The 23,080-nt window shown below is 52.8% G+C and overlaps 2 protein-coding genes across 5 annotated transcripts; both read right to left on the bottom strand.

The window, feature by feature from the left end:
- Positions 1-534: 534 nt before the first annotated feature.
- Positions 535-7,048, bottom strand: REPIN1 (replication initiator 1). Of its 3 annotated transcripts, none has more exons than XM_087712321.1 (4): positions 6,935-7,048; positions 4,930-5,056; positions 4,396-4,497; positions 535-3,000 (listed from the first exon to the last, which is right to left on the bottom strand). In XM_087712321.1, exons 2-4 carry the CDS (start codon positions 4,961-4,963, stop codon positions 1,541-1,543), a joined length of 1,596 nt encoding a protein of 531 aa, XP_087568447.1. In that variant the 5' UTR covers positions 4,964-5,056; positions 6,935-7,048; the 3' UTR covers positions 535-1,540. The 3 variants fall into 3 exon arrangements, with proteins under 3 accessions (XP_087568447.1, XP_087568446.1, XP_087568444.1); XM_087712320.1 differs by lacking the exon at positions 6,935-7,048 and adding an exon at positions 6,772-6,884; XM_087712318.1 differs by lacking the exon at positions 6,935-7,048 and adding an exon at positions 6,470-6,705.
- A 1,146-nt stretch (positions 7,049-8,194) lies between these two features.
- Positions 8,195-22,115, bottom strand: LOC106541022 (uncharacterized). Of its 2 annotated transcripts, none has more exons than XM_087712325.1 (6): positions 21,966-22,115; positions 19,659-19,784; positions 16,831-16,927; positions 16,138-16,248; positions 14,989-15,102; positions 8,195-13,487 (listed from the first exon to the last, which is right to left on the bottom strand). In XM_087712325.1, the coding sequence occupies exons 3-6, from the start codon at positions 16,859-16,861 to the stop codon at positions 11,926-11,928; spliced, it is 1,818 nt and encodes a 605-aa protein (XP_087568451.1). In that variant the 5' UTR covers positions 16,862-16,927; positions 19,659-19,784; positions 21,966-22,115; the 3' UTR covers positions 8,195-11,925. The 2 variants fall into 2 exon arrangements, with proteins under 2 accessions (XP_087568451.1, XP_087568452.1); XM_087712326.1 differs by having other exon boundaries at positions 16,831-16,930.
- Positions 22,116-23,080: the final 965 nt, after the last annotated feature.

Raw genomic sequence — 23,080 nt, forward strand, 5'->3', positions numbered from 1 at the left:
CAGTTCAGCGGCTGGAATCCCTTAATGGAGTGAGCTCCTGTGACTTATCCCAGCTTCTGCCAACCTAGCAGTTCGAAAGAACGTAAAAAATGCAAGTAGAAAAATAGGAACCACCTTTGGTGGGAAGGGAACAGCGTTCCGTGCACCTTTGGTGTTTAGTCATGCCGGCCACATGATCACGGAGACGTCTTTGGACAGCGCTGGCACTTCGGCTTTGAAACGGAGATGAGCACCGCCCCCTAGAGTCGGGAACAACTAGCACATATGTGCAAGGGGAACTTTTACCTTTAGAATTAGAATAGAATGAGGATATAGAATAAAATTAGAGTATAATCAGAATAGAATAAACCAAATAGAATTAGAATAGAATCAGAATAAACTAGAATTGTATAGAATAAAACAGAATAGTAGAATTGCAACAAATAGAATTAGAAATAATGAACAGAACGGAAAAGAAGACAGGATAGAACACACAATAAAACAGAACAGAACAAACCAGGAACTATAAGCAAGCACAGGCCAGGCTTTCAAAAGTAACATCTACCTCTTTATTTATGTTATTTTTTAAAAAGAGTATACAGTAGGAAATTGGTGGAAACACGAACTAATGTGCCACTTTCCGGCACAGAGCTACACCCGCAGCTGTCGACTTGACGTCGGGAATTGGAAGCAGGCAACCTTCTCACCCGCTTCCAGCAACCCAAATTCTACTCTTTCTATAAATAGGGAAGTAACGAGAGCAAGCGTGCAGTGCGGCGCTTTCGTGGCCAGCCTTACTCGCGCGTGCAGGGACTCGAACAACGCAGCTCTCCCACCAAGAGACCCAGAGAGATCCCTTGCTTGTCTTTTTAAGCCGTACGTTTTGCTCGTTGTTGTTGGTGTCCCGTAGATCGTGGCGAAACCGAAGTCCCCGTACTGATCTGGAACAGGGTGAGGGGGCATCATTTGTGGAAGCTCCCCTACTCTTCCTTTCCCCCCTTGGTCCTTCTCCCTCCCCGAGGGACGACCCTTGGAGACTGGGGGAGGGTTAACATCGTGAGGGAGGGGATAAGCCAAATCTCCACCTGTGGTATGCCCCTCTACCCGGGACTCTTTGGGGAACAATTCTACCGATGGATGTTTACCCCAATTTCGCTCCACAGGACAGCCACCCATCTGGAATCCGATAGGGTCGCTGCTAGGGCAAGAGGGTTGGTTTAGAAGACCACTGAGGTCCCTCCCAATTTCGAAAGCTTCCTGCATGCCACAACGTGGCTCCCGAGCCTTTCCAAACGCCAGCAAAATCCTACAAAGCAGTCATTGTCTCCTTGCCAGCCCTTCCTCAGTTCTTGTAGAAGCAGGGCATGGTGCCAGGGGTCCCATACACACCCAGAAGAAAACTAAGGCACCTTCTGCTGGCGTCAGGGACAACCCTTGGGGGCAGGAGAAACTTCTGCGTAGATTTTCTGTGCACCCCTCTCAAGGAAAATGTGGAATAGAGGGTGGAGGGAGAGAAGCCGAGACTAGGTGCACAGCGGTTAGAAACCGCCCCCCCCCTCCTCTAATTCGGTTGCTGAATCTGTCGGGCCGGGTATCCCGGGCGGAGTCCCCCCTCCACCTCGGCCCCAGTCATGTTCCTGTGGCTCCGCTGATGCGCCCGCATGTTGGAGCCTTGGCTGAAGACACGCGGGCAGAGCGGGCAGGCGTACGGCTTCTCGCCCGTGTGCAAGCGCTCGTGCGAGACTAGGTTCGACTTTTGGGAGAAGCGCTTGGGACAGCGGCTGCAGGCGTACGGCTTCTCCCCGGTGTGGATCCGGATGTGGGCCACCAGGTACGGCTTGCAACGGAATTGCTTGGCACACACCGGGCAGACGAAGGGGCGATCCACCGCCGGCTGGGGCGAGGGCGGAGGAAGGATCCCAGCTAGCTGGGGCAGCGGCGTGGTGCCACGGGCGCAAGGCAGGAGTGCGTCAGCAGGGAGGCGGACGGGCTGGAAGGCGTCCAGACCCAGAGACTCTGGCGCCAGGCGCTGCTGGCTGCAGAACGCTTCCCCGTTGAAGGCCTCGAGGGGATGCGGGCTGCCGTGGGCGAGAGGTTCCCGCGAATGGATTTTCTGGTGAGAGATGAGGTTGGGCTTGTGGCGGAAGCTCTTCCCGCACTGGGCGCAGACATACGGCTTCTCGCCAGTGTGGATGTGCTGGTGGGAGGCCAGGTACGCCTTGCTGCCGAAGGACTTGCCGCACTCCTGACACTGGTAGCGCCGTTCGCCGGTGTGCACCTGCCGATGGGCTAGCAGGTTGGGCTTGTGCCGGAAGCTCTTGCCACACTGTGCGCAGGCATACGGCCGGTCAGAGGCCTGGTGTGCCAGCGCTTCCGCTTTGGGTACCGAGCCCGCGATGCCCTCAGCTGCCATGTGAGCCATCTGGTGGGTGACCAGCTCCTCCCAGCCGTGGAAGCTCCACCCGCACTGGTCGCAGATAAACTCCCCGTTGCTTGGCAGGCCAGGCGCCTGGTGGCCAGGCAGCGGCTGCGGCCCGTAGCCGAGAGCCCAAGGGTTGAAGCTGGTAGCCGGTGGGCCCTGCTGATGTAACGCCATCTCCGGCCAAAAGGGCAGCGTGCCCTCGCCCTGGCTGCTGGGGAAGGGGCTAACCCCAGTGCCCATCTCGCCCTCCTGGGGCCCGGCCAGCTCTGGGGTGTGCGGGGAGCGTCCAGCTGCCTGGGGGACGAGCCGGGGCCACTTACGGACGTGAAGACGCCGGTGGGCAGCCAAGGCGACGCGTCCCAGGAAGCTTCTCCGACATTTGGGGCACTTGTAGGGTTTCTCCCGCTTCCGAGGGCTCTCTGTCTGCTCCGGGGTCACCTGCCTTTCGCCCACAGGGGGCGCCTTTCCTCCGGCTTGCGAAACCGGCCGTTTGGGCTTCTTTCCGGGTGTGGAGGGAAGGGGGGCGCGAGGCTTCTTCGCCTGCTCGGGAGGCCCTTGCAACTCCTTGGTGCTTTTCGCCTCCTGCTCCGGTTTCACAACTGCAAAGAGACAAAGTGTCGCAGTTAGAGTGGGGGGATTTGAACCTGGGACATTTGGGAAGGCTTCGGCACACACATACACACACTCTCCCTGGCTCGAGATTTCCACCACCCCACCTTCCTCCTCCCTCTGGAGCTGCGTCAAGGGTGGATTTGCACCACAAAATAGAGGTCCTATTCCTGTTGACTTTGGGGGACCCCCCCCTCACCCACAAAGGCCAAAGGGGACATTTCTCCGTTCCTGGGGAATTTCCCTCTCTTTGGCCACAGTGGTTTTCTTTCTTTTTCTTTCTTTCTATCTTTTCTTTCCCTCCTGTCTACTCCCCTTCCCTTTCCTCCTTCCCTCCCTTTCTCTCTTCTTCTGTTTCTCCTTACTTTCTGTCTTTCTTTTCCTGTCCTTCCTTTATCTTTCATTCCTTCTTCCCTTTCATCTTTTTTTCCACCCTTCCCTCTTTCCTTCCTTTCTTTTCTTTCTCCCTCTCTACTCCCCTTCCCTTTCCTCCTTCCCTCCCTTTCTCTCTCCTTCTCTCTCTCCTGCCTATCCTTCTTTTTCTATCCTTCCTCCCCCTTCCTTTTCTTTCTTTCTTCCCTTTCTTTTTTCTTCCATTCTTCCCCTTTCTTTCTTTCTTTTTTGTAACGTTCCCGTGGTTCGTCCATGAGGCCAATGTTGAGAAAAGACAGGAGACAACCTTTCTCAGGATGGAGCGACCCAGATTGGGGGTCTGAGAGCCCCTTTTATTGAGATAGGACAAAGGCAGGAGGAGCAATCAGCATGTGAGTAAAAACAGCCTGTAAAAGTACAATTTCTAATCTACTGCTCAGTCTATATATGGTCAAATCCTGGACGTCAATGGTAGGGCACATCTCAGAATGTTATGTTATGCACTATCAGGATGTTATGGCGTTTTAGGAGTTTGTTTTCTCCTGTGTGGTTCAGCGTGACTCTGCAAGCCCTAGTATGAACTGGGCCATGGGGGACACACACCTAGACAAGGAACTATACTACAACACTTTTTCTCTTTCCTTCCTTCCTTCCTGTCCTTTTCCTTGCTCCATTCATCCCTTCCTCCCACTTTTCTTTTCCTTTTCTTCCTTTTTCTTTCCTTTTCTGCAATTTTCCTTCCTTTCTCTCTCTTTTATTTTCTCCCTTTCTCTTTTCCTCTTTTTCTTTATTTTCTTCCTTTCTATCTTCCTTCCTTTCCTTCCCTCCCTCTTTATATTTAGTATTTCGAAACCACTCATCTTTCCCAAATTGGGAATCTCTCCTAATGAATTCCCTCTTTGCATCCAGGGAAAAAAATGACCCCATCCAGGCTGACAGTTAGCACCCGACATCCCGAGCCTGTGCAGAGTGAGAGACCCCCAATGCCCTGCCCAGAAGCCCCTCCCCCTTACCTGGACACTCCCCATCCTGCGCTGGGGGTGGCCCAGCATCGATCTGGGGCACCTCCCCTCGTGCCAGCTGGGATAGCAGTTCAGGGATGGCCAGCAGGCATTCTGCAAAGGGAAAGAAGGGGGTTGGACTAGATGACCTCTGAGGTCCCTTCCAATTGTTATTCTCTGATTCTGTCAGGATTTCCTGCTTGAGTAGGGGGTTGGGTTGGACTAGATGCCCTCCCTAGTCCCACCAATCTCTGATTCTTTAAAATTCTCCTGTTTGAGCAGGGGGCTGGACTAGATGACTCCCGAGGTGGCTTCCAACTCTGTTATTGTTGATTCTGTAATGGTCTCCTGCTCAAGCCGTGGGGGTCAGACTAGATGACCTCTGAGATCCCTTCCAACTCTATCATTCTCTGCCACAGTTTCTTGCCCACTCGGTCTACTGAGCTTGCGCTGAAGGAGGCATTTGGGCAGCCCCAGATGACCCACCCCCATGTCCCAAGACTCCTCCCCCCTCCCAAGAAGGGGAGAAAACCCTCCAGGCTTTACCCAGCGAGGAGACCAGCTGGAAGTTCTCGGCCATGACGTCGCGATAGAGGTCCTTCTGCCATCCGGCCAGCGCTGCCCATTCCTCGGCCGAGAAGCAGATTGCCACGTCCCCAAAGACCACTGGCACCTGTTGGGAGGACGTCCAAGAGAGGACGGCTCAGGAAGAAAGGCCAGGCTGAGGACCATCCAGCCAGGTGGAGAGAGAGACCCTCCCTCAAAGTGCACAGGGACCACAGAACTTCCCTCTCTCCCCCCCGTTTCTCTTTCTCCCTTCCGTCCTTTCTTGTCTTTCTTTATTTTTTAGTTCCTATCTCCCCCTTATTCCTCCCTCCCTGCTCTTTTCCTTCCTTCCTCTTTCCTTCCCTCCCCTCTCTTTCTTTTTCCTTCTTTCCTTCCTTTCTTCTTTGTACGTCTTTATTTTTTCTTTCCTATCTCCTTCCTTTTCTCTCCCTCCCTTCCTTCTCTTTTCCTCCCTTCTCTTTTCCTTCCTTCTCTTTTCCTTCCTTCTCTTTTCCTTCCTTCTTCTTTCCTTCCTTCCCTCCCTCCCCTCCCTCTTACTTTTTCCTTCCTTCAATCCTTTCCCTTCGTTTCTTTTCCTTCCTTCCCTCCCCATTTTATTTTTCCTTCTTTCCTTTTCCTTCCTTCCTCCCTCCCTCCCCTCTTTCTTTTTCCTTCCTTTCTTCCATCCTTCCTTCCTTCCACCCCATAGGCAAGAGAAGGACCCCAGGGCCAAAATAAGGGTGGGAGGGGGCTGTCTGAGAGCCCACAGCCAGTAGAAGGAACCCCCTTCTCTGCCCCCTTCTCGCCTGAACCCCAGCTGTCAGCTTCCTTTCAGGCACGGGTTTAAAACGTGCCACTTTTGCACGGAAACTCCTCCAAATGTTTTCCGGGCTGGGAAACCCGTTTGCATCTTCTGCAAAACTGATGCTCTCTCACACACCCTTCCACCGCTGCTCCGTCCCGGGGTCCCATGGGTGAAGCGCTTGGGTGGGTGAGTGGGAAGGGGTTGCCTTGCCAGCCTTCCCTTTGCAAGTCCCAGACGGAAATGCGGGGGGGGGGATTCCATCCTTCCCGCCCCCCCCCTCCGCCCCCTCTTCTCAAAAGCCATGCAAACATCTTTCTGCGCTCTGCCCCACTGCTCCCATCGTTCCCGGCCGGCACAGGGAGCGATGGGATCGCGAGTCCTACTACCCACCCGCAAGATAGAGCAAAACAACTTCCCCCCCCCCGCCGCTCAAGGAGGGGTGGGGGCGGCATGCAGGAGAAGCGTCTCCTCCTGCTGGGGAGGGGTGTCGGTGTAAGAGCCGAGCCACCTTGACCCCCGCGCGGTCGGCAATCTGAAGGTGGGGATGGGGTGGGGATCGTCCCTGGGGAGGGGGTGGTTTTCTTCCAGAATAAGGAGAGGGGGCAAGTCAAGGAGCAGCGGCGCCCCCGCAAACAGCTCCGGCAACGACCGGAGAAGGAGGGGGCTTGGGGCGTGGAAAGGCGGGGTTGCACCGGGTGAGAGAGAGACAGAGAGACCCGGGCCCACTCGGCCTACCTGCGCGGGGGTCCCTCCGGCCATGGCTCTAATTTCCCCCCTACCCACCCACCCACCCCACTCTTCCGCGGGGCGATCTTGCAAGGATGGAGAAGAGTGCGGCTCCGTGTTGCGGCCCCCGGGTCGCCGGTCCTGATGCTGCTGCTTGCTTAGCCGGTTGCTCTTTTGTTAGCCTTGCAAGATTTACACTCCGAGGAGGAGGAGGAGGTAACAAACAGCTGCACGCCGGGAAGTGTAGTTTTTCCACGGCCTCCCGGAGCAGGAGGGCGGGGCCAACCCAGACCGACTCTCCCCCTACCCACCTTTCTGCCTCCGAAAACACCCCGACCCTCCCCCGCGGCCAGCGTAGCCTTCTACCCATCCGCCGCTGCAGATCCCGGCCGTTGCAAGGAAGCGCGAGGATCGGATTTCCGCGGGGCGGGGCGGGTCGAGGCACCCACCCCTCTTTTTTGTACCCCCACCCACCGAAATGATGGAGCTCAGCCCGTGCGCGGAAAATGTCCCTCCCCGCGTCGCAACGCCCCGGGCGAAGGAGCGGGTTTAGGGAAAGAGCGGCTCTCCCCCTTTCCAAAAGCGGTCTTGCAGATAGATGGCACCCTCTCCTCAATGGCTCTTCCGAAGGGTCAGGAGCTGCCACCCCGCCCCACCCCCGCCGTGGAAGTGGGGGGGGGTTAGATTGTGCAGGTCTAGCAACTTGACGTTCCTTGGGAAAAACAAAAATTTTCCCTCAAACTTTTTGCGGGCTTCAAACTCCACTCCTCTTAATTTCCCGATCTTTGGAGTCGGGGTCTTCATGGAGGAAGGAACAAGCGGGGTGGGAAGGATATTTTGTATTCTAAACCTTGGGGGTAGGTGAAAAACGTTGTGTGTAGGGTCTCCCTGGCCCCTCCCCTCTTCTAAACCCCCCTCCCCAGGCTTTTATAAAGCTCTAAATTGGGGAGGGGTGGAGAGAAGCCCCTCACTTAGGAAGACTGGGAGCTTTTCTTAGAGCAAGGGACATCCACCCCCACCCCCCCCCAAAAAAATTCAAGAGAATAGTGCCAGACGGAGGCTTGGAGGTCTTCTAATCCACCCCCCCCCCTCAAGCAAGAGACCTTGCACCATTCAGAGTAAGATAATATCAGGGTTGGAAAGAGCCTTGAAGGTTTTCTAGTCCAACCCTCTGCTCAAACAGGAGACTCTTACAGAGTGATAGACTAAACAGATGGAAGGAACCTTGGAGGTCTTCTAGTCCAACCCTTCCCCCAAGCAGGAGACCCTCTAGCATTGCAGGCAAGTCTCCAGCCTCTTCTTTCAAAACCTCTAGCAACGGAGAGCCCACAACTTCCGGTGGCGAGCAGTCCCACTGGTTCATCATCCTCACCGTTCAAAAGTTTCTCCTTCATTCCACATTGCTTCACTCAAATTGATTTCCATCCATTGTTTCTCTTCCGGCCTTCCTGCGCTTTGGGAAATAAATGGACCCCTTCTTCTTTGGGGCCCACCTCTCAAACTCTGGACTCTTTCTATCGTGTCACCCCAAGTCCTTCTTTGGATTAAAGGAGAAACATCCAAAGCCTGCAACCGTTTTTCGTATGTTTTTTCTTCCGGCCTTCCAGCCCCCTGACTTTTTCCAAAAAGTTTCATGACCCAACCATCTTCCTGTTGGCAATCCAGCTTTTCCTGCTGTTGGGGTCCCGTACCTTTCGCACCTACCACACTCCTTTGCAAAAACACACACTCCACAACTGTAAGAAAGCCTTTATTGCAAATAAACATAGCTCAGAAAATAATAAGACATAATATTATAATAATACATCTGGAATAGGGCCTACGGGCCCTGTCTGGATTCATGGGGCATGAAGTGTGTCTTTCGGAGGCCGTTCGCGGAAGGGGATGCAAGCACGGGGGGCTGGGGAGGGATGGGGTAGAGAGTCTCCTGGCTTGGGGTTTAAGGTTGCAGGGGGAGGGGGGACAGCAGTCTCCTGTCCAGTTTCACATCTCCTTCCATCAGCAGCTCGACCTCCGTTACGCAGGGACCCCACATCCGCTCGGTGGGGGGGGGGGAAGTCAGTTGCAGGAGGAAGAGAGTGGATGGGTAGGTAAGGAAGACCCCCTCCCCAATTCTTGCACCAGATCCTGAGCGCCGAACCATCTTGATGCGTCGAGGTCTGGCATGAACGAATGATGTCGGCTGCGATGGGCATTGTGCATTTCTCCAAAGGCGACATGGTTGGAGGGGGTAACCGCCATGCAGAGAACCCCCCGCCCCAAATGCTGGGAAGAAAGGGGGGAGGGCTGGGGCACAGACAACAGAAATGGCAAGCCCTGCATGCTTGGGGCGCAAGCAACTGACTGGCTGCTCTGCAGGACGGATCCAGCAGAGATCTCCTTCGGTCCCTCAGTCAACAGGTCTGATCCCAGAAGCAGAGCTGAGAGATTTCTACCTGCCGGGCTGACCTCTGACCTCTCCCCAATTCCTCCAGCCTTGTCCCACTCCCAAGGGTTGAGGGGGATCTACTATCCAGAAGGTGGCCGCCTCTGAATGGCAACTCGCTCTTTCGGGATGGGGAAAGCATTGCTGCGTCTTTTCACCCTGAAGAATGGGGCGCATCCAGATGATCTCGCGGCAGGCAGGCCATATTTGATCCAAACAAAAATTGCTGAGTCTTCCCAGACCCACCCCTTCCCTCAGCAGCCAAAAATTCAGAATCCCTCAGGTAGATGTTTCACCTTTTCAACCTGCCTTGGCACCCCGGAAGAAGGAACATTGCCCAAAAGCCTTCGGGAGGGGGAACCCTGCCTCCTTCAGCAAGGGATGCCGTACAACCTCACCGTTGCTGCCCGTACAGGACCATGCTCACCCACAAATTATGACATATCATGCCCAGCCAAAGTGGGAGGGGTCGTTGCACCTGGCCTCCCGGCATCCTAAGGAATAAAGGGGAGCGGGCAGTCAATTCTCTCTCATGCAGCGGCCACCAAAATTTGGGCACCGCAGACTGGTCCTGTGTAGGACGGTTTTTTCCAGGGTTCTGCATGCTGCCTGCATCCCATGCATGTGACATGCATGTGATGGGGCCTCGCTTGTTTCCACGGACTGGTTCCCAGCAGGTTGTGAACCGTGTCGGTACACGGACCAGGACTGGGTTCCCCTGCTCTAGAGGCAACCTCTGGGCCAGCTACGGAAAACAATGTGGAATTTGGAGGCTGCCAAGCAGCTGGGAGGCCAGGGCAGGGCAGGGCTACCACCTCCTAGCCAATTCAGGTTTGGCCAACAGGCAAAGGCCCAACCACACGTTGGAGCGGTTTTCCGAGCGCAACAACTCAACAAACACAAGTCATGGCTTTCTGGGCACAAGAGTCTCTGGGTAAGCTTCTGGGTCTCTTGAACTCCTGTGTCACATCCCTGGATGTGGGAAAGAGGCCTGGAGTCAGCCGTAGGGCTTGACTGCAGCTTCCCTTGGCTTCGGGGGCTGCCCCTATGTTGGCAAAACTATCTCCACGCCAAACAAGGCAGGACAGTTCGGCTGCCCGAAACTCTTGGCTGGAGAAGATGGGGAACCCATCGCCCGAGCTCCAACTCACTTGACCTTGAACAAAACTTTGACCACAACTGTGTTTCTTTTGGGGGGCAGAGGGGAGGTTGAGTCCGTCTGTTCCTTAGCAATGGGCCAAGCTTTCAACATGCCTCCAGACTGGCACGGCTGAATTTCACCAGCTTAAAAAAAAAGGTGCCCACTTCTCAATTTCTGGGCGGTTTGATCTCAGGGTACACTAACAAGCAAAGAGTTAGAAGAATGCACCCCACAGAGCATCCTCCATCACCTGGAGGGTTGACTGCAAGTCAATCAAAGTTCATGACAGATTTCCCCACCCCATCCGACTCATGCACGAAGCTGCAACTCTGTGTGCCCATGCACGCATCCCAGCACGAGCTAAGCGATCTCCCTCCTCACATCATTTGCACGCTCGACCACATGTTGCCATCAACACCTCTGCCCGTTCCCAAGATAAAATCTGTGCCACCTACGGCCCCCGAAATCAGCCTAACTCAACAGGCACCGGATGCCCAGAGAAGCTGGGAGAGGGGAGGGGGCCTGCCGCCCCACCCTTCTCATCCCTTGCAGACTTCAGCAGGAGAGGCGGCTGTCGCTATTCCCCCTCCTTTCCTGTCATAAGCCTGGACCCTCGGCGGGCTCCCTTTGTACATTTGATCATCTAGGGGCCCTACCATACAAAAGGAGACCCCATCCCTCTTTCTTTCCAGGAAGGCTTCCCAGCTTAAGGCACAGATCCCCCTCACACAAAAATTCAGCTTTCTCCCTTCTGGCAGCCCCGTGCCAGGGCTAGGACCCAGCATTGTGGGTGCCACACGGGCAGGGGGGCAAGTCCAGGGGCGACAGGTCATTCTAAAGTGCTTCTTGTTCATTCTGGCCCCTCTTTCTGCAAGGACCCCACCCATCTTTCAGCCCCACCACAATCCAATCTCTTTGGTGTTGGCTCCCCACAAACATCAGGCCTTTCTAGTCCAGCTGTTGGGAGTAGAGGGGGAGGGTATTTCCTTCTGACTTGCCCCACCCCCAAGACAGCCCCATGTGGCAGGGGGGGGATGTGGCTTTCCTAACCTGAGGGGTCATTAACTCTGGGAGTTGAATGCCAGGCAGAGCCCCTCCCCAATGTCTTTTCCCCCCGGTGGGAGGTGCGAAATCCCTCCCCACACACACCCAAAACGTCCAGGTTCTGTTTCACCGTGATGGACATATGGGGAGCATGACCACCAGCCTGTTCTGTTTGGCACAAAGCCGGTGCTCCCTCGCCGGCAAGAGTTCAGCCGTTCGATTTGCCCAGCGGCAGCACGATGCCGACGGTACATTTCTGCAACAAGTTATTTCAATGTTTCCTTTTGGAGGAAAGCAAGAGTGGGAACGGGGACCACGGAGTCTCTCAGGCAGCTTTGCAAAGCCGTAACAGAGCGGAACCACCATCTTGGGTGTGTGCCAAGAGTCGTGTCTGGGTACTAGGCACTCCCGCCAACCAGGGTTTACCAAGTTTCCAAGAATGGGGAGGCGCTCTTCCATCTTCACTTCCTGTTTGGATTGCTGCCAAATTCTCGATCTTTCCTTCTGTCTGTTTAGGGGTAGATGAGGCGCATCCAGAGAGATTCAGGGGTAGTAAGACAAGGTGGACACGGTTTTGGTCCTTCTGCCACGTGACACTTTGGGAGGGGTGGGAGTACCCTTGCTGGAAGGATGGATTGCCTCTTGAGACAGAAAGAGTCTTGGTCAGATAGGTTAGATCCAAGGAGGGTCCGTGTGCGTCCCTAGAGTAGGAGGGGGCAGATGGGAACTTCTCGGTTTAGGATACATGCATAAACCCCGCGGTCCGCCCCAAAGGGCTCTGCTGACGGGGGGGAGGGGGGGAAGAGGGAATCCGAGGGAAGTCCAGCCCCGGCCAATCTGTGCTCGTGCAGCAAGTTACCGCAAAGAATCAGGAATCGAACATAGTCTGGGATTAGGAGCGGCTGGGTGCGTCTGGCCGCCCTGCTGGAGCTGAAGGGTGCGTGTCGGGCAGGGGAGGCCCAGCCAGGCGCGGCCCGGGGCGTCCCTGTTACCGGGCTGGAGCTGCCCCAGATGCGGAGGGTGTGGAATGACCAAAGAGGCCCTGCCAGCATGGCAGAGACAGTGAAGCATCTCACTTGGGGCTTCCACAGTGGTGGTGGGCCGGGGGGCGGCCGACAACCCCTTGGGCTTCGAGGTGATGGGAGGGGGTTGCCCCATGGGCACAACCGAATGAGCGCTGGAACTGGGCAGCAATGGGAGGCCCAGCCGGCGTTGGCAATGGAGCATCTCCACATGGGGATCCAGAATGGTGGGTGGAGCGCTTAGCTTCGGCCCCTGCTCCGAGCCAGGGGCCACTCCTTGAAGGTGCGTCGAGGGGCCAGCCGTGTGTTGACCAGGGGGCGGGTCCGCAGGAAGACTCTGCCCATGAGGGGCCCCATGTTGCCCAGAGGGGGCTGGTTGGTGAACATTGGGAGAGGGATCTCCGGGAAGATCCGGACGGGGGGCCGGAGTGGCTCGCTGTGCAGCCGAAGCGGGGTCCCCCGGGAGGGCTTGTTGCAGCGCAGGCGCAGACAGAAGGGTGCTAGTCAGTGGATCGGCGCCCAGCACCTGCCGATGGGTACGCTGGTGAGCGCGTAGAGCTGACTCCCCCTTGAAGCGTTTGGGGCAGCAAGAGCAGGCGTGGGGCCTCTGCTGCGAATGGGTGCGCTGATGGGCCGCCAGGTTGCCCTTCTGGCTAAAACGCCGCCCGCAGGTGGCACAGGGGAAGGGGCGCTCTCCCGAGTGGATCCGTCGGTGGGTGATGAGGTTGGCTCTCTGGTTGAAGCGCTTGCCACACTCGGTGCAGGGGAAGGGTTTCTCACCGGTGTGGATGCGCTGGTGGGTGATGAGGTTGGGCCGCTGGCTGAAGCTCTTCCCACAGACACTGCAAGGGAAGGGCTTCTCCGTTGAGCGGCTGCCACGCGGCACTGGGACCTTTGGCTCGGGTGCAATCAGCCCCTCCTGCACAGCGTGGGTGCGCTGGTGGGCCGCCAGGTTGGCCTTTTGGCTGAAGCGTTTGCCGCAGCGCAGACAGGGGAATGGCCGCTCGCCGGTGTGGACTCTCTGGTGGGTCAGCAGGTTGGGGCGCTGGCGGAAGCGCTTGCCGCACTCCAGGCATGGGTAGGGCTTCTCGCCGGTGTGAATGCGCCCGTGGGTGATCAGCCCCTGCTTCTGCCGGAAACACTTGCCGCACACCAGGCAAGTGAAGGGGCCTGAACCCAGGCCTTGGGAGGGACGTCCAGGGCCACCCAGGCTGGGCTCACAGGAGGCTGCTTCCTCCTTCTTGACCCGGGGTTGAGGTCTCAGCTGCCCAGGGTTGGGGGCAAGGAACAGACCTGCCCGGGAACTCTCGGGGAAGAGCTGGTAGCGTTCCAAGCTGGCCACAAAGCCTTTCTGGCCGCCCTCCTCTTCCTTGATCGCTTTGCTCCGTCCAGCGGCTGTTCCAGAGTGGACCAAAAAAAAAAAAAGGGGGGGGGAACACACACAAAAAAAGAAATGAAATAGTGAAAAGGGTCCCCAACCCAGAGACCGTGGCTTATTTGGAATTGGGACACAAGGGTATATATAAGCTCACCTCTCACACGAGCGATGGCACTTGCGTGCCCAGCTGCACTCATGTGAGGGGCGGGCACACACATGCAAGCCACTCATAGAATATCACCTCCCCCCCTGCACTGAACTTCCTAATGTCTACATAAAAGATTAACAGCTTCCCCGTCCACTCGTTTCCGATTCTGGGACACAACACTCCTCTTTGTTTGTTGCCCAAGGGAGCCTGCATTGTCTGAAGATGCTTCCATTAGTCCCCGATATGGCTATATCAAAGGCATACATAATGCTGTTACCTTCCCATCAATTTGGTACCTATTAATCTGCTTGCACTTTCGAACCGCTAGCTGGAGCTGGTAACGGGAACTCACCCCATCTGAGGAGCTCAGGTCTCAAACGTGGGCTGTCAGTTTTAATTCAACGTCTTTAACTGCTCAGACATCATACCCGAATCCATCTTTCTGTATATTAACCCATAGTGTGACCTTAGTACAGGTAGTCCTCGACTTTAGTGACCGTTCAAAGTTACAACCGCAGCAAACCAAGTAACATGGCCATTTTTAAATGTTTCCAACAGGACATTCCCAAGGCCACATGAACAAAATCGAGATGAAATTTTTGCAAACCTATTCGTATTTACGACAGTTGCAGTGTGCCGGAGTCACGTGGATCCCTCTTTTGCGACCTTCCAACCAGCGAAGTCACAGGGCAAGCCAGATTCACTTAACAACTGTGTTACCAACGTACCAGCTGCAGCAATTCAATTACCAACGGTGACCAGAAAGTTAGTCAAAGGAAGCAAAATCGAATTTGTCTCACTTCACATGAAAAATGTTCAGTCCAATTGTGGTCATTAAGTCGAGGACAACCTATACCAGTGATGGTGAACCTTTCCAGCACCAAGTGCCAAAAAATGGAGCACTTCGTGTGCACCCAGGGGCATGCGCACGCTGGAAAATGAACTTCCTGTTTCCGGCGTGTGCCTGGGCACCTGCCAGCAAATCTTTCGGTTACTGCTGCGCATGGACACGCCCCAAACAACTGGCTGACCTGCATGTTCACACCAGGAACTGGAAGACCAGCTTCTCTGGTTTCTGGTACTGCTGCTCGCACAGCGGACAGCTGTTCGTAGCGTGCGCACATGCATCAGAAACCCAGAAAAGAAACCGGCAAGACTGCATGTGCCATGTCTGTATGCCACTTCGGGCACGCGTGGCATAGGTTCGCCCTCATGGACCAATTCTGTTGTTTTTATTATCAATTTCCCGCTTGCATGGCTATTATTTTTTTCTGCTGCGTGCATGTATGTACGCCGATTTGCCTGAGTAGTGGAGAAAAACTCCTGGTTTTGCTCCACCATAAAACCTGGCGCTCCCCAACACTGCCTACCTTGGCAGGAGCCTGCGCAAAGTTTGCCTTCCTCCAACTTCTGACGGTCGGTGACTCCGAGTTCCTCCCACCGTTCAATCCAAGACAGGCTCTCGGGTTTGAAAAAACGGTAACCTGGGGCGGAGGGGGGAGAAGAGATCACAAAAGGAACAAGTGAGCCTGTGAATTCTCCTTCACGGAATTTTCTGGAAGGATGGGAAGTGATGTGCTTTGAGGCAGCTCATCTCCCGGGTACCACCAAGCCCATAAGGCAGCCCTGATTTGGCCCATGTCTGTGAGAGAGGGGGTCCGGCCAAAAGTCACCTAGTGGGTTTTCGTGCTGAAGGTGGAACTAGAACTCCCAATCTCCTGGTGATTTGACCCAAAGTCACTCAGTGGCGCAGTGGTTAAATGCAGCACTGCAGGCTACTGCTAGATCAGCAGGTCAGCGGTTCAAATCTCACCGGCTCAGGGTTGACTCAGCCTTCCATCCTTCCGAGGTGGGTAAAATGAGGACCCAGATTGTTGGGGGCAATATGCTGACTCTCTGTAAACCGCTTAGAGAGGCCTGAAAGGCCTATGAAGCGGTATATAAGTCTACTGCTATTGCTATTGCTGCTATTTTTTATGCCTAAGGCCGGACTACAACTCCCACTCTCCTGGTTATGAGCCTAAAGTCAACCAGGCTGGCTTTTATGGCTAAACTAGAATTAGAATTCGCCTTCTCCTAATAATTGGCCTGGACTAGAACTCCTAGTCTCCTGGTTCCTAGGCCAGCACCTTCACCCTTACATCAAGCTGCCTCAACTATCAAGCTAACCTTGAATTCAACACAACCAAAAGAAGGGCGCTGGCTTTTGGAGCAGAATTATTGTATTGTGGTGTTTATAATTTTCATTGTAATATTTATTTCCCCTCCCAGCTAGGAGGAAAAGTCTCCAAAAATGGCAACAAAGTGTCTTCAGGCCAAGGGAGGCCATCCCACAACTTTTGTGTCTTTCAACACCTCGGAAGGATTAGTCATGTACCCGCAACCGGGCCCTACGCAGAGGGACAGGAAATGAAACCCAAAGGAATGAAAAATAATTGTGCTATCCGAACTCTGGCCAGAATGGTGTGTGTGTGTGTGTGTTTGTGTGTGTGTGTACATGGAGCAGCCCACGGACGTACCTGCACATGGATCGGTGGGAATCCCACGGGTGGAATCCAGCTGGTCGCCCACGCACTGCTCTCCGACCCGCTCGATCCGAGACAGGAGATCGGGTTTGAGAACCGGGTAGCCTGGAAAAGATTCGACATGGCAAGACCGGCCAAAGGAAGACCCCCTCTTTCCTGGGACTCAGGAGGGAGGGGGGCTTAATTAACTGGCTGCCCCACCCGAGGAGGAGGATTGTGAGGTTCCTGGTGCTCCCTGAGCTTTTGATGGTTTCCTGGCAGACTTTTCATTACCAAACTAGGTAACACCATCAGTGCAAGAAAGGAATGGGGCTTGCAAGGAGTGGGGAGTGGGAGGACGGAGGACTGTGGGGTCCCTGGTACTCTCTGAGCTTTGTGGTTTCCTTGCAGACCCAACTAGGGAACATTATCAGTGCCACAAGGTAGTGGGGTTTGGGAGGAGGAGGAAGAACTGTGGGGTCCTTGGTACTCTCTGAGTTGGGAGGTTCCTGGCAGATGTATTATTACCAAACTAGCAAATGCCATCAGTGCAAGAAAGGAATGGGGCTTGTGGAGGAGAAAAAAGAGAAGGGGGAGGAGGAGGAGGAACAGGAAAGGCTGTGGTGTCCTGGGTGCTCTCTGAGCTGGGAAGTTTCCTGGCAGACATTTCATTACCAAACTAGCGAATGCCATCAGGGTGGCTCTTACCGAGAGAAGTCACCAGCTCGTAGTTCTCCATCACAACATCCAGAGATGGAGAAAGTTTTCGGAGCTCCTTGGGGAGGAAGACCAGCTCAAGGGTTATCTGCTGGGGGGAAAAATCACATACACTCCAGAAGACAGGCTTAAGATACAGAAGGATCTTGACAAACTTGAACATTGGGCACTATCTAACAAAATGAAATTCAATGGTGAAAAGAGTCAGGTTCTACATTTAGGCAAGAAAAACAAAATGCACAGGTACAGTATAGGTGGGACTTTGCTCAATAGTAGTAACCGTGAAAGGGATCTTGGAGTCCTAGTGGAGAACCATTTAAATAGGAGCCAGCCATGTGCAGCAGCTGCCAAAAAAGCCAACACAGTTCTAGGCTGCATCAACAGAGGGAGAGAATCAAGATCACGTGAAGGGTTAATACCACTTTATAATGCCTTGATAAGGCCACACTTGGAATACGGCATCCAGTTTTGGTCGCCATGATGTAGAAAAGATGCAGATTCTAGAAAGAGTGCAGAGAAAAGCAACAAAGAGAATTTGGGAACTGGAGACTAAAACATGAAGAACAATATAAATAAAGAGAAGATAGATATGCAAGATAGATAGATAGCTGGATGGATGGATGGATGATAGACAGAGATAAGTAGGTAGGTAGGTAGGTAGGTAGGTAGGTAGGTAGGTAGGTAGGCAGGCAGGCAGGCAGGCAGGCAGGCAGGCAGGCAGGCAGGATGGATGGATAGATAGAGGATGGATGGATAGATGATAGGCAGGCAGGCTGGTATAGACAGATAGATAGTGGATGGATACAGGATGGATGGATAGGATAGGCAGACAGATAGGTAGGTAGATAGATAGAGAATATAGATAAATACAAGATAGATATAGACAGATATATTAGATTATATATGCCGTGTTTCCCTGAAAATAAGACAGGGCCTTATTTTCTTTTGACCCCTGAAATAAGGGATTGGCCTTATTTTCGGGGAACTCTTATTATTTTTGAAATGCAGGAGGTCCCTTAACCTTGGCCCGTGGATCAGCTGATCCAGAGAGGGCCAGAAGTTCTGTCTCTGTTTCTGGCACACTCTTGCCAGCCCTAGCATCACTGGGCTGCCTGCCTCTCTTTTTGCGGCTGCCACTAATATAGCTGGGCTTTGCGGGAGCCGTCTCTGCGAGGCTGTTCCGCATGGATGGCAGGTGCAATGGGGGGGGGGGCACGTGGGGCATGTCCCCCCCCCCAGGAAATGGCGGAGACCGCTATACATATATACATATGGTAAGGTGGGATATGATCAGCTGCTAAGGGAGGAGCTTGTGGCTCAGAGGTTATTATAACTGCTTAACATGTAAAATAGCCCAAGTTCATCGTGACCCGTCAAAACCGCGGTCCACAAAAGCGCGCTCGCCAAAAGCGCACATTTGACGTCATCACAGCACGATGAAAAAAATTAAAAATGGAAATAAAAATAAAATTAAAGCAAGCCGATTCACATAAAGTTAAGGGTTAGGGTTAGGGTTAGGTTAAGGGTTAGGTTTAGAGCGTTAGGGTTACATTTAGCGTTAGGTTAAGGGTTAGCGTTAGGTTTAGCGTTAGGTTTAGGGTTAGATTTAGGGTTAGGTTTAGGGTTAGGTTTGGGGGCATTAGGGTAAGGTTTTCGCTTTATTTTTACATTTATCGATCACAGCGCGATGTTTTCGTCGCGCTGTGATGACGTCACGTACGCGCTTTCGTCGAGCGCGATTTTGTTGTCCACGGTTTTGTGGTGGAACCCAAGTTCATACCCCAGTAAGGGAATGGCTAGCTGATAAGAGCTAGCTTGTGTGTGTGTGTGTGTATAGTGTGTATGTGTAACTATACATACATACATATATACATACATACATATATATAATTTATATAATTTATATCAAGGCAGTCCTTAAGTTACGAGCACAATCGAGCCCCAAACAGACGTTGCTGAGTGAGACATTTGATTTGTTACGGCCCCATTTTAGGATTGTTTTCGCCATGGTTGCTAAATGAATCCAGCTTCTCAGTTGACTTTACTGGTCAGAAGGCGCAAAAGGGGATCGCTTGAGCCCTGGGACGTTGAGACCGTCATAAATGTGAGTCAGTTTTCAAAAGTCTGACCACAGGGCTGCTTTAATGCTCATAAACTGTTTTAAAAAGTCCTAAGTTTCTTTTTCCAATAACGTTGTAACATCAAACCGTCACTAAGGGAAGCATCGTAAGGCGAGGAGCGGATGAACTAATTAAGACCACCTCATCCAAACATAGCTACATAGTTTTCTGGTTAAATAAGAAGAAAGTTTCTGGCTTCATTCCTTCTTTAATAGACGTTTAATATTTATACAGACCCCCTATGTTAATTGATTTTTAAAATATTATTATTTTTCTTTTCAGAAAAGAAAAGTGTATTTTTTTTAATGTTTAATGTCAGGCGTTGGGCTTACATTTTCTCTCTCTTTTTTCCTTTTATGTACAAACATTTTTTACTTTTTTCTTTGCTGTTGCTACTATTGGATGCATGGGTTTTTTTTGGTTTGGTGTTTGTTTTGTACTTTATTCCTACAGATAAAGAACTTTTTAATTTATATATACATACACACACATGTGTACACAGACACACACAAACTAGTTTTGTATTTTATTCTTATGGTTAAAACATTGCATATTACACATAGTTTTGATTTTATTCTTGATAAAACATCACACACAAATGCACACATACATTTATTTTGTATTTTTATTGATACAAATACACACACACACATCATTGAGGCGGGCATAAAAAAAACCACCCTTATCCTTCCAGCTTACCTGGGTAATTTGCACCTGTAGGGAGAATTTTCCAGGAACAAGTGAGCATTTTTTTCATCCCAGCGTGGAGCAATATTTTTTTTCTCCCCCCAATCCATTTATTTTGGTTGGTTTTTTGGAAAGTCCCTGCATAAATCAGGAAAATATAAAATTTATTTTCGGGACACAATGTTGAAATTGAAGAAGTTCAGTCTAGTTGTTTTTTTTAAAAAGGAGGACGGGGGGGGGGGAGGGGGGAGACATAATCAATATTCCAGTATTTGAGGGGTTGCCCCAAAGAACAGCAGGGGTGGGTGGGTTGTCAACTTATTTTCCAAAACACGGGAAGGGAGGACAAGAAACAACAGACAGAACATTAACTGAGGAGAGAAGCAACCCGTAGTTAAGGAGAAACTTCCTAACGGTGAGGACAATTACCCAGTGGAACGGCTTGCCGCCAGAAGTTCTGGGTGCTTCATCACTGGATTTTCAAGACAAGATCGGACAGATATGATAGAAGGTCTCCTGCCTGGAGCAGGGGGTTGGACTAGAAGACCTCCAAAGTCCCTACCTGTTCTATTCTGATTGACTGAATGAACCAGTGGAACAGCTTGTCACTAGAAGTTGAGGGTGCTCTATCACGGGAGGTTTTTAAAAAGAGACTAGACAGCCATTTGCTTGAAATGGTTTAGGGTCTTCTGCTTGAGCAGTGGGGTGGACTAGAAGATCGCAGAGGTCCTTTCCAGCTCTCTTTTGTTATTCTGCTGAAGCTCAGGGTTCAAACCTGGGCTGAATAGAAGGCAAACCAAAGACACACGGGCGCGCGCACACACACACACACACACACACAAACACCAGGCAAGCAAGGAACCTTAGAGGTCTTTTAGTCCAACCCCCTTGTTCAAGGCAAGAGAGAGGGACACCCTCCCCCCAACTCCACCAAAGGAGAAAACAGCCCTTTTGCCAGGATGCCATTCCATCCCCAGGCCATACAGGCCATGGGAATCTCCTCCAAGTGTCAACTCTAACTGCTAACTCCCATTATTTTTTTCTCCCTCCCTCTTTCTCATTCCCCTCTCTTTCATCTTCTATGTGTATGTGTGTGTGTGTCTCTCTCTCTCTTTCATTCTTTCTCTCTTTAGTTTTCTTTCACATTCTTTTTTCTGTCTGTTTCATTCTTTCTCCTCTCCCTCTTATTATTTCTCTCTCTACCTTTCATTGTCTCTCTCATTCTCTCTCCCTTCTCATTCTCCCTCACTCTCATTCTCTTTCATCCTTTCTGATTCTCTTCTTTCATTCTTCCTCACTCACTCTTTTTATCTCTCTGTCTCTTTCTGATTCTCACTCTTATTCTCTTTCATCCTTTCACATTCTCCTCTTTCTTTTATTCTCCATCCTTTCTTTCATTTCCTTTCTCTGATTCTCTTTCATTATTTCTTTCTCTCTGATTCTCTTTCTCTCTCATATTCACTTCTCTTTCTCTCTTTCATTCTTTCTCTCATTCTCATTCTCAATTCTCTCTTCCATCCTCTTTTTCATTCTCTCTTTCTCTTTCATTCTTTCTCACGTCCCTCCTTCCTGCCTTTCTCTTTCTCTCAGATTCCCTAGCTCTCATCCTTTCTCGTTCTCGCCAATTCTCTTTCTCTCTGTTCATCCTCTCTCCCATCCTCTCTTCTTTCTTTCATTCCCATTTTCTCATGCTCCCTCCTTCCTCCTTTTCTCTCATTCTCATTCTCTCTTGTTCTATCTTCCATCCACTTTCTCTTATTCCCTTCTCTTCTGTTTCTTTTTCATTCCCCCTTTCTCCTTCCCCTCCACACTTGCCAAACTTCCCTGGGCAAACCCTCCCACCTCCCCCCCCCCCCTGTCCACCCACCACAGACCTCACCCCACCATAACTAATGCTCCCCCTCCCCACCAGAAGAAATAGCCTGGGGGAGGGGGGAAGACATGTCACTACAGGGCCAGACCCCCTCCCCAAAAAGGATGTCCTCCCTTTCCCTGGGGGAGGGGAGCAGGACTCCCGCCTCAAATCAGCCAAGGAGGGAAGCTTTCCTTCCACCCCACCCAGCCCTGTTGCGCTCCTCCACTTTCAGCTCGGCTTGGAGAATGGCGAACCTTCCTACCTTGGATGGATTTGAGGCGGGGGTCCTGCTCCCCAAAGCCCCCTTCCTCCCTTCCCCTCCTCCCCCGCTAGGCCCGACGCCCCTCAACCGTCCAACCATCGTAGGGAAGCCCGGCCGGGCCTGGCTTTCCCTCCCTCCCGGAACGTGGGATACCCCCCGGACCCCCCTCCCCGAGACGCCAGCCCCCCCCACCACCACTCACCAGGCCGCGCCGTGACCCCTTGACCCGGCGGGCGGGGTCGCCATAGCAACAAGGGCGACGGTCCGGGCCCCGTGGCGGACGCGTCGCGCGTCAGCGACGCATCATCGGGCCGAGACGCTGACCTCACGTGGTGACGTCACGCACGCGCGCCCCCCCCCCGGCGCGCCTGCGCGCTCCCTCACTCTCGGCCCCAAGGGGGCGAGGCTCTTTTAAAAAAAATAAAGAAAAAGAGCCAGATGAAGGAAGCGGAAGTGACGCCCCGACCTATTTCCTCACTTCGCCTCTCGCTGCGCGCGCATCGGCCTCCGCAGCCCGTGACGCCACCGCATCACGTGACGCCTGGCACATCTCGCGATATTTTCTTTTCCTTCTCGGAGCCCTGGCGGGCGTGGCCTGCGCGTGACCTATCGCCAGTTTGACAGCTCTGCCCCCCACGCGCGCAGCATGACGGGACGGGAAAGAGAATTCTCTGTATCGTAATCGCGGCGTATTCTTTGTAGATTTGTTTTCAGAGACAGGGACTTCTTGCCCTCCCCCGTCTCGGAGAGAAATCTCGCGAGAACGGCCCACCGAGGATTCCCCCCCCCCCCCAAAAGCTTTTCCTTGCGCGGTTCTCTGGGAATTGGAGTTCGGCGCTTTAAAGGCCGCAGGCTTCCCAAGCGAAGCTTTCCCGATTCTGGGCCCTGGATTGCAGGCCCCATGGATTCTCGATCTGCCGCCATCGAAGCGGGGAATTATGGGCTCTGTAATCCAAAGGCCGATCCATTTTGCTCAGCTCTGCCCTGTTGTGTTTAGTGAGATATTTCTCGATTGCAGACCCTTTAGGATGGGAGAGGGGGGGGGGTGGTATCAACTCCCAGAACCCCGCAGCGTTCGGCGGAATTCTGGGGGTCGAAGTTCACCCACGCCGGCTGAGGGATTCTGGGAGTTGAAGTGCACTCATTCCTGCTGAGGGATTCTGGGAGTTGATATCTGTCCACGTGCGACTGGGGAATCTCAATTCAACCGTTTTAATTATGGGAATTGAAGTCCTGCCTTTCTTAAAAAAATTACAGCCTTCGAGCCTGGATGCGGTTCGGCTACGGACCGTCTGAACAACGAAACGACGCCCGAAA

The sequence above is a fragment of the Thamnophis sirtalis genome, unplaced genomic scaffold (assembly GCF_051295495.1).
Source record: "Thamnophis sirtalis isolate CommonGarterSnake01/CBP01778 unplaced genomic scaffold, rThaSir2_p1.2 scaffold_4, whole genome shotgun sequence".
Lineage (NCBI taxonomy): Eukaryota > Metazoa > Chordata > Lepidosauria > Squamata > Natricidae > Thamnophis > Thamnophis sirtalis.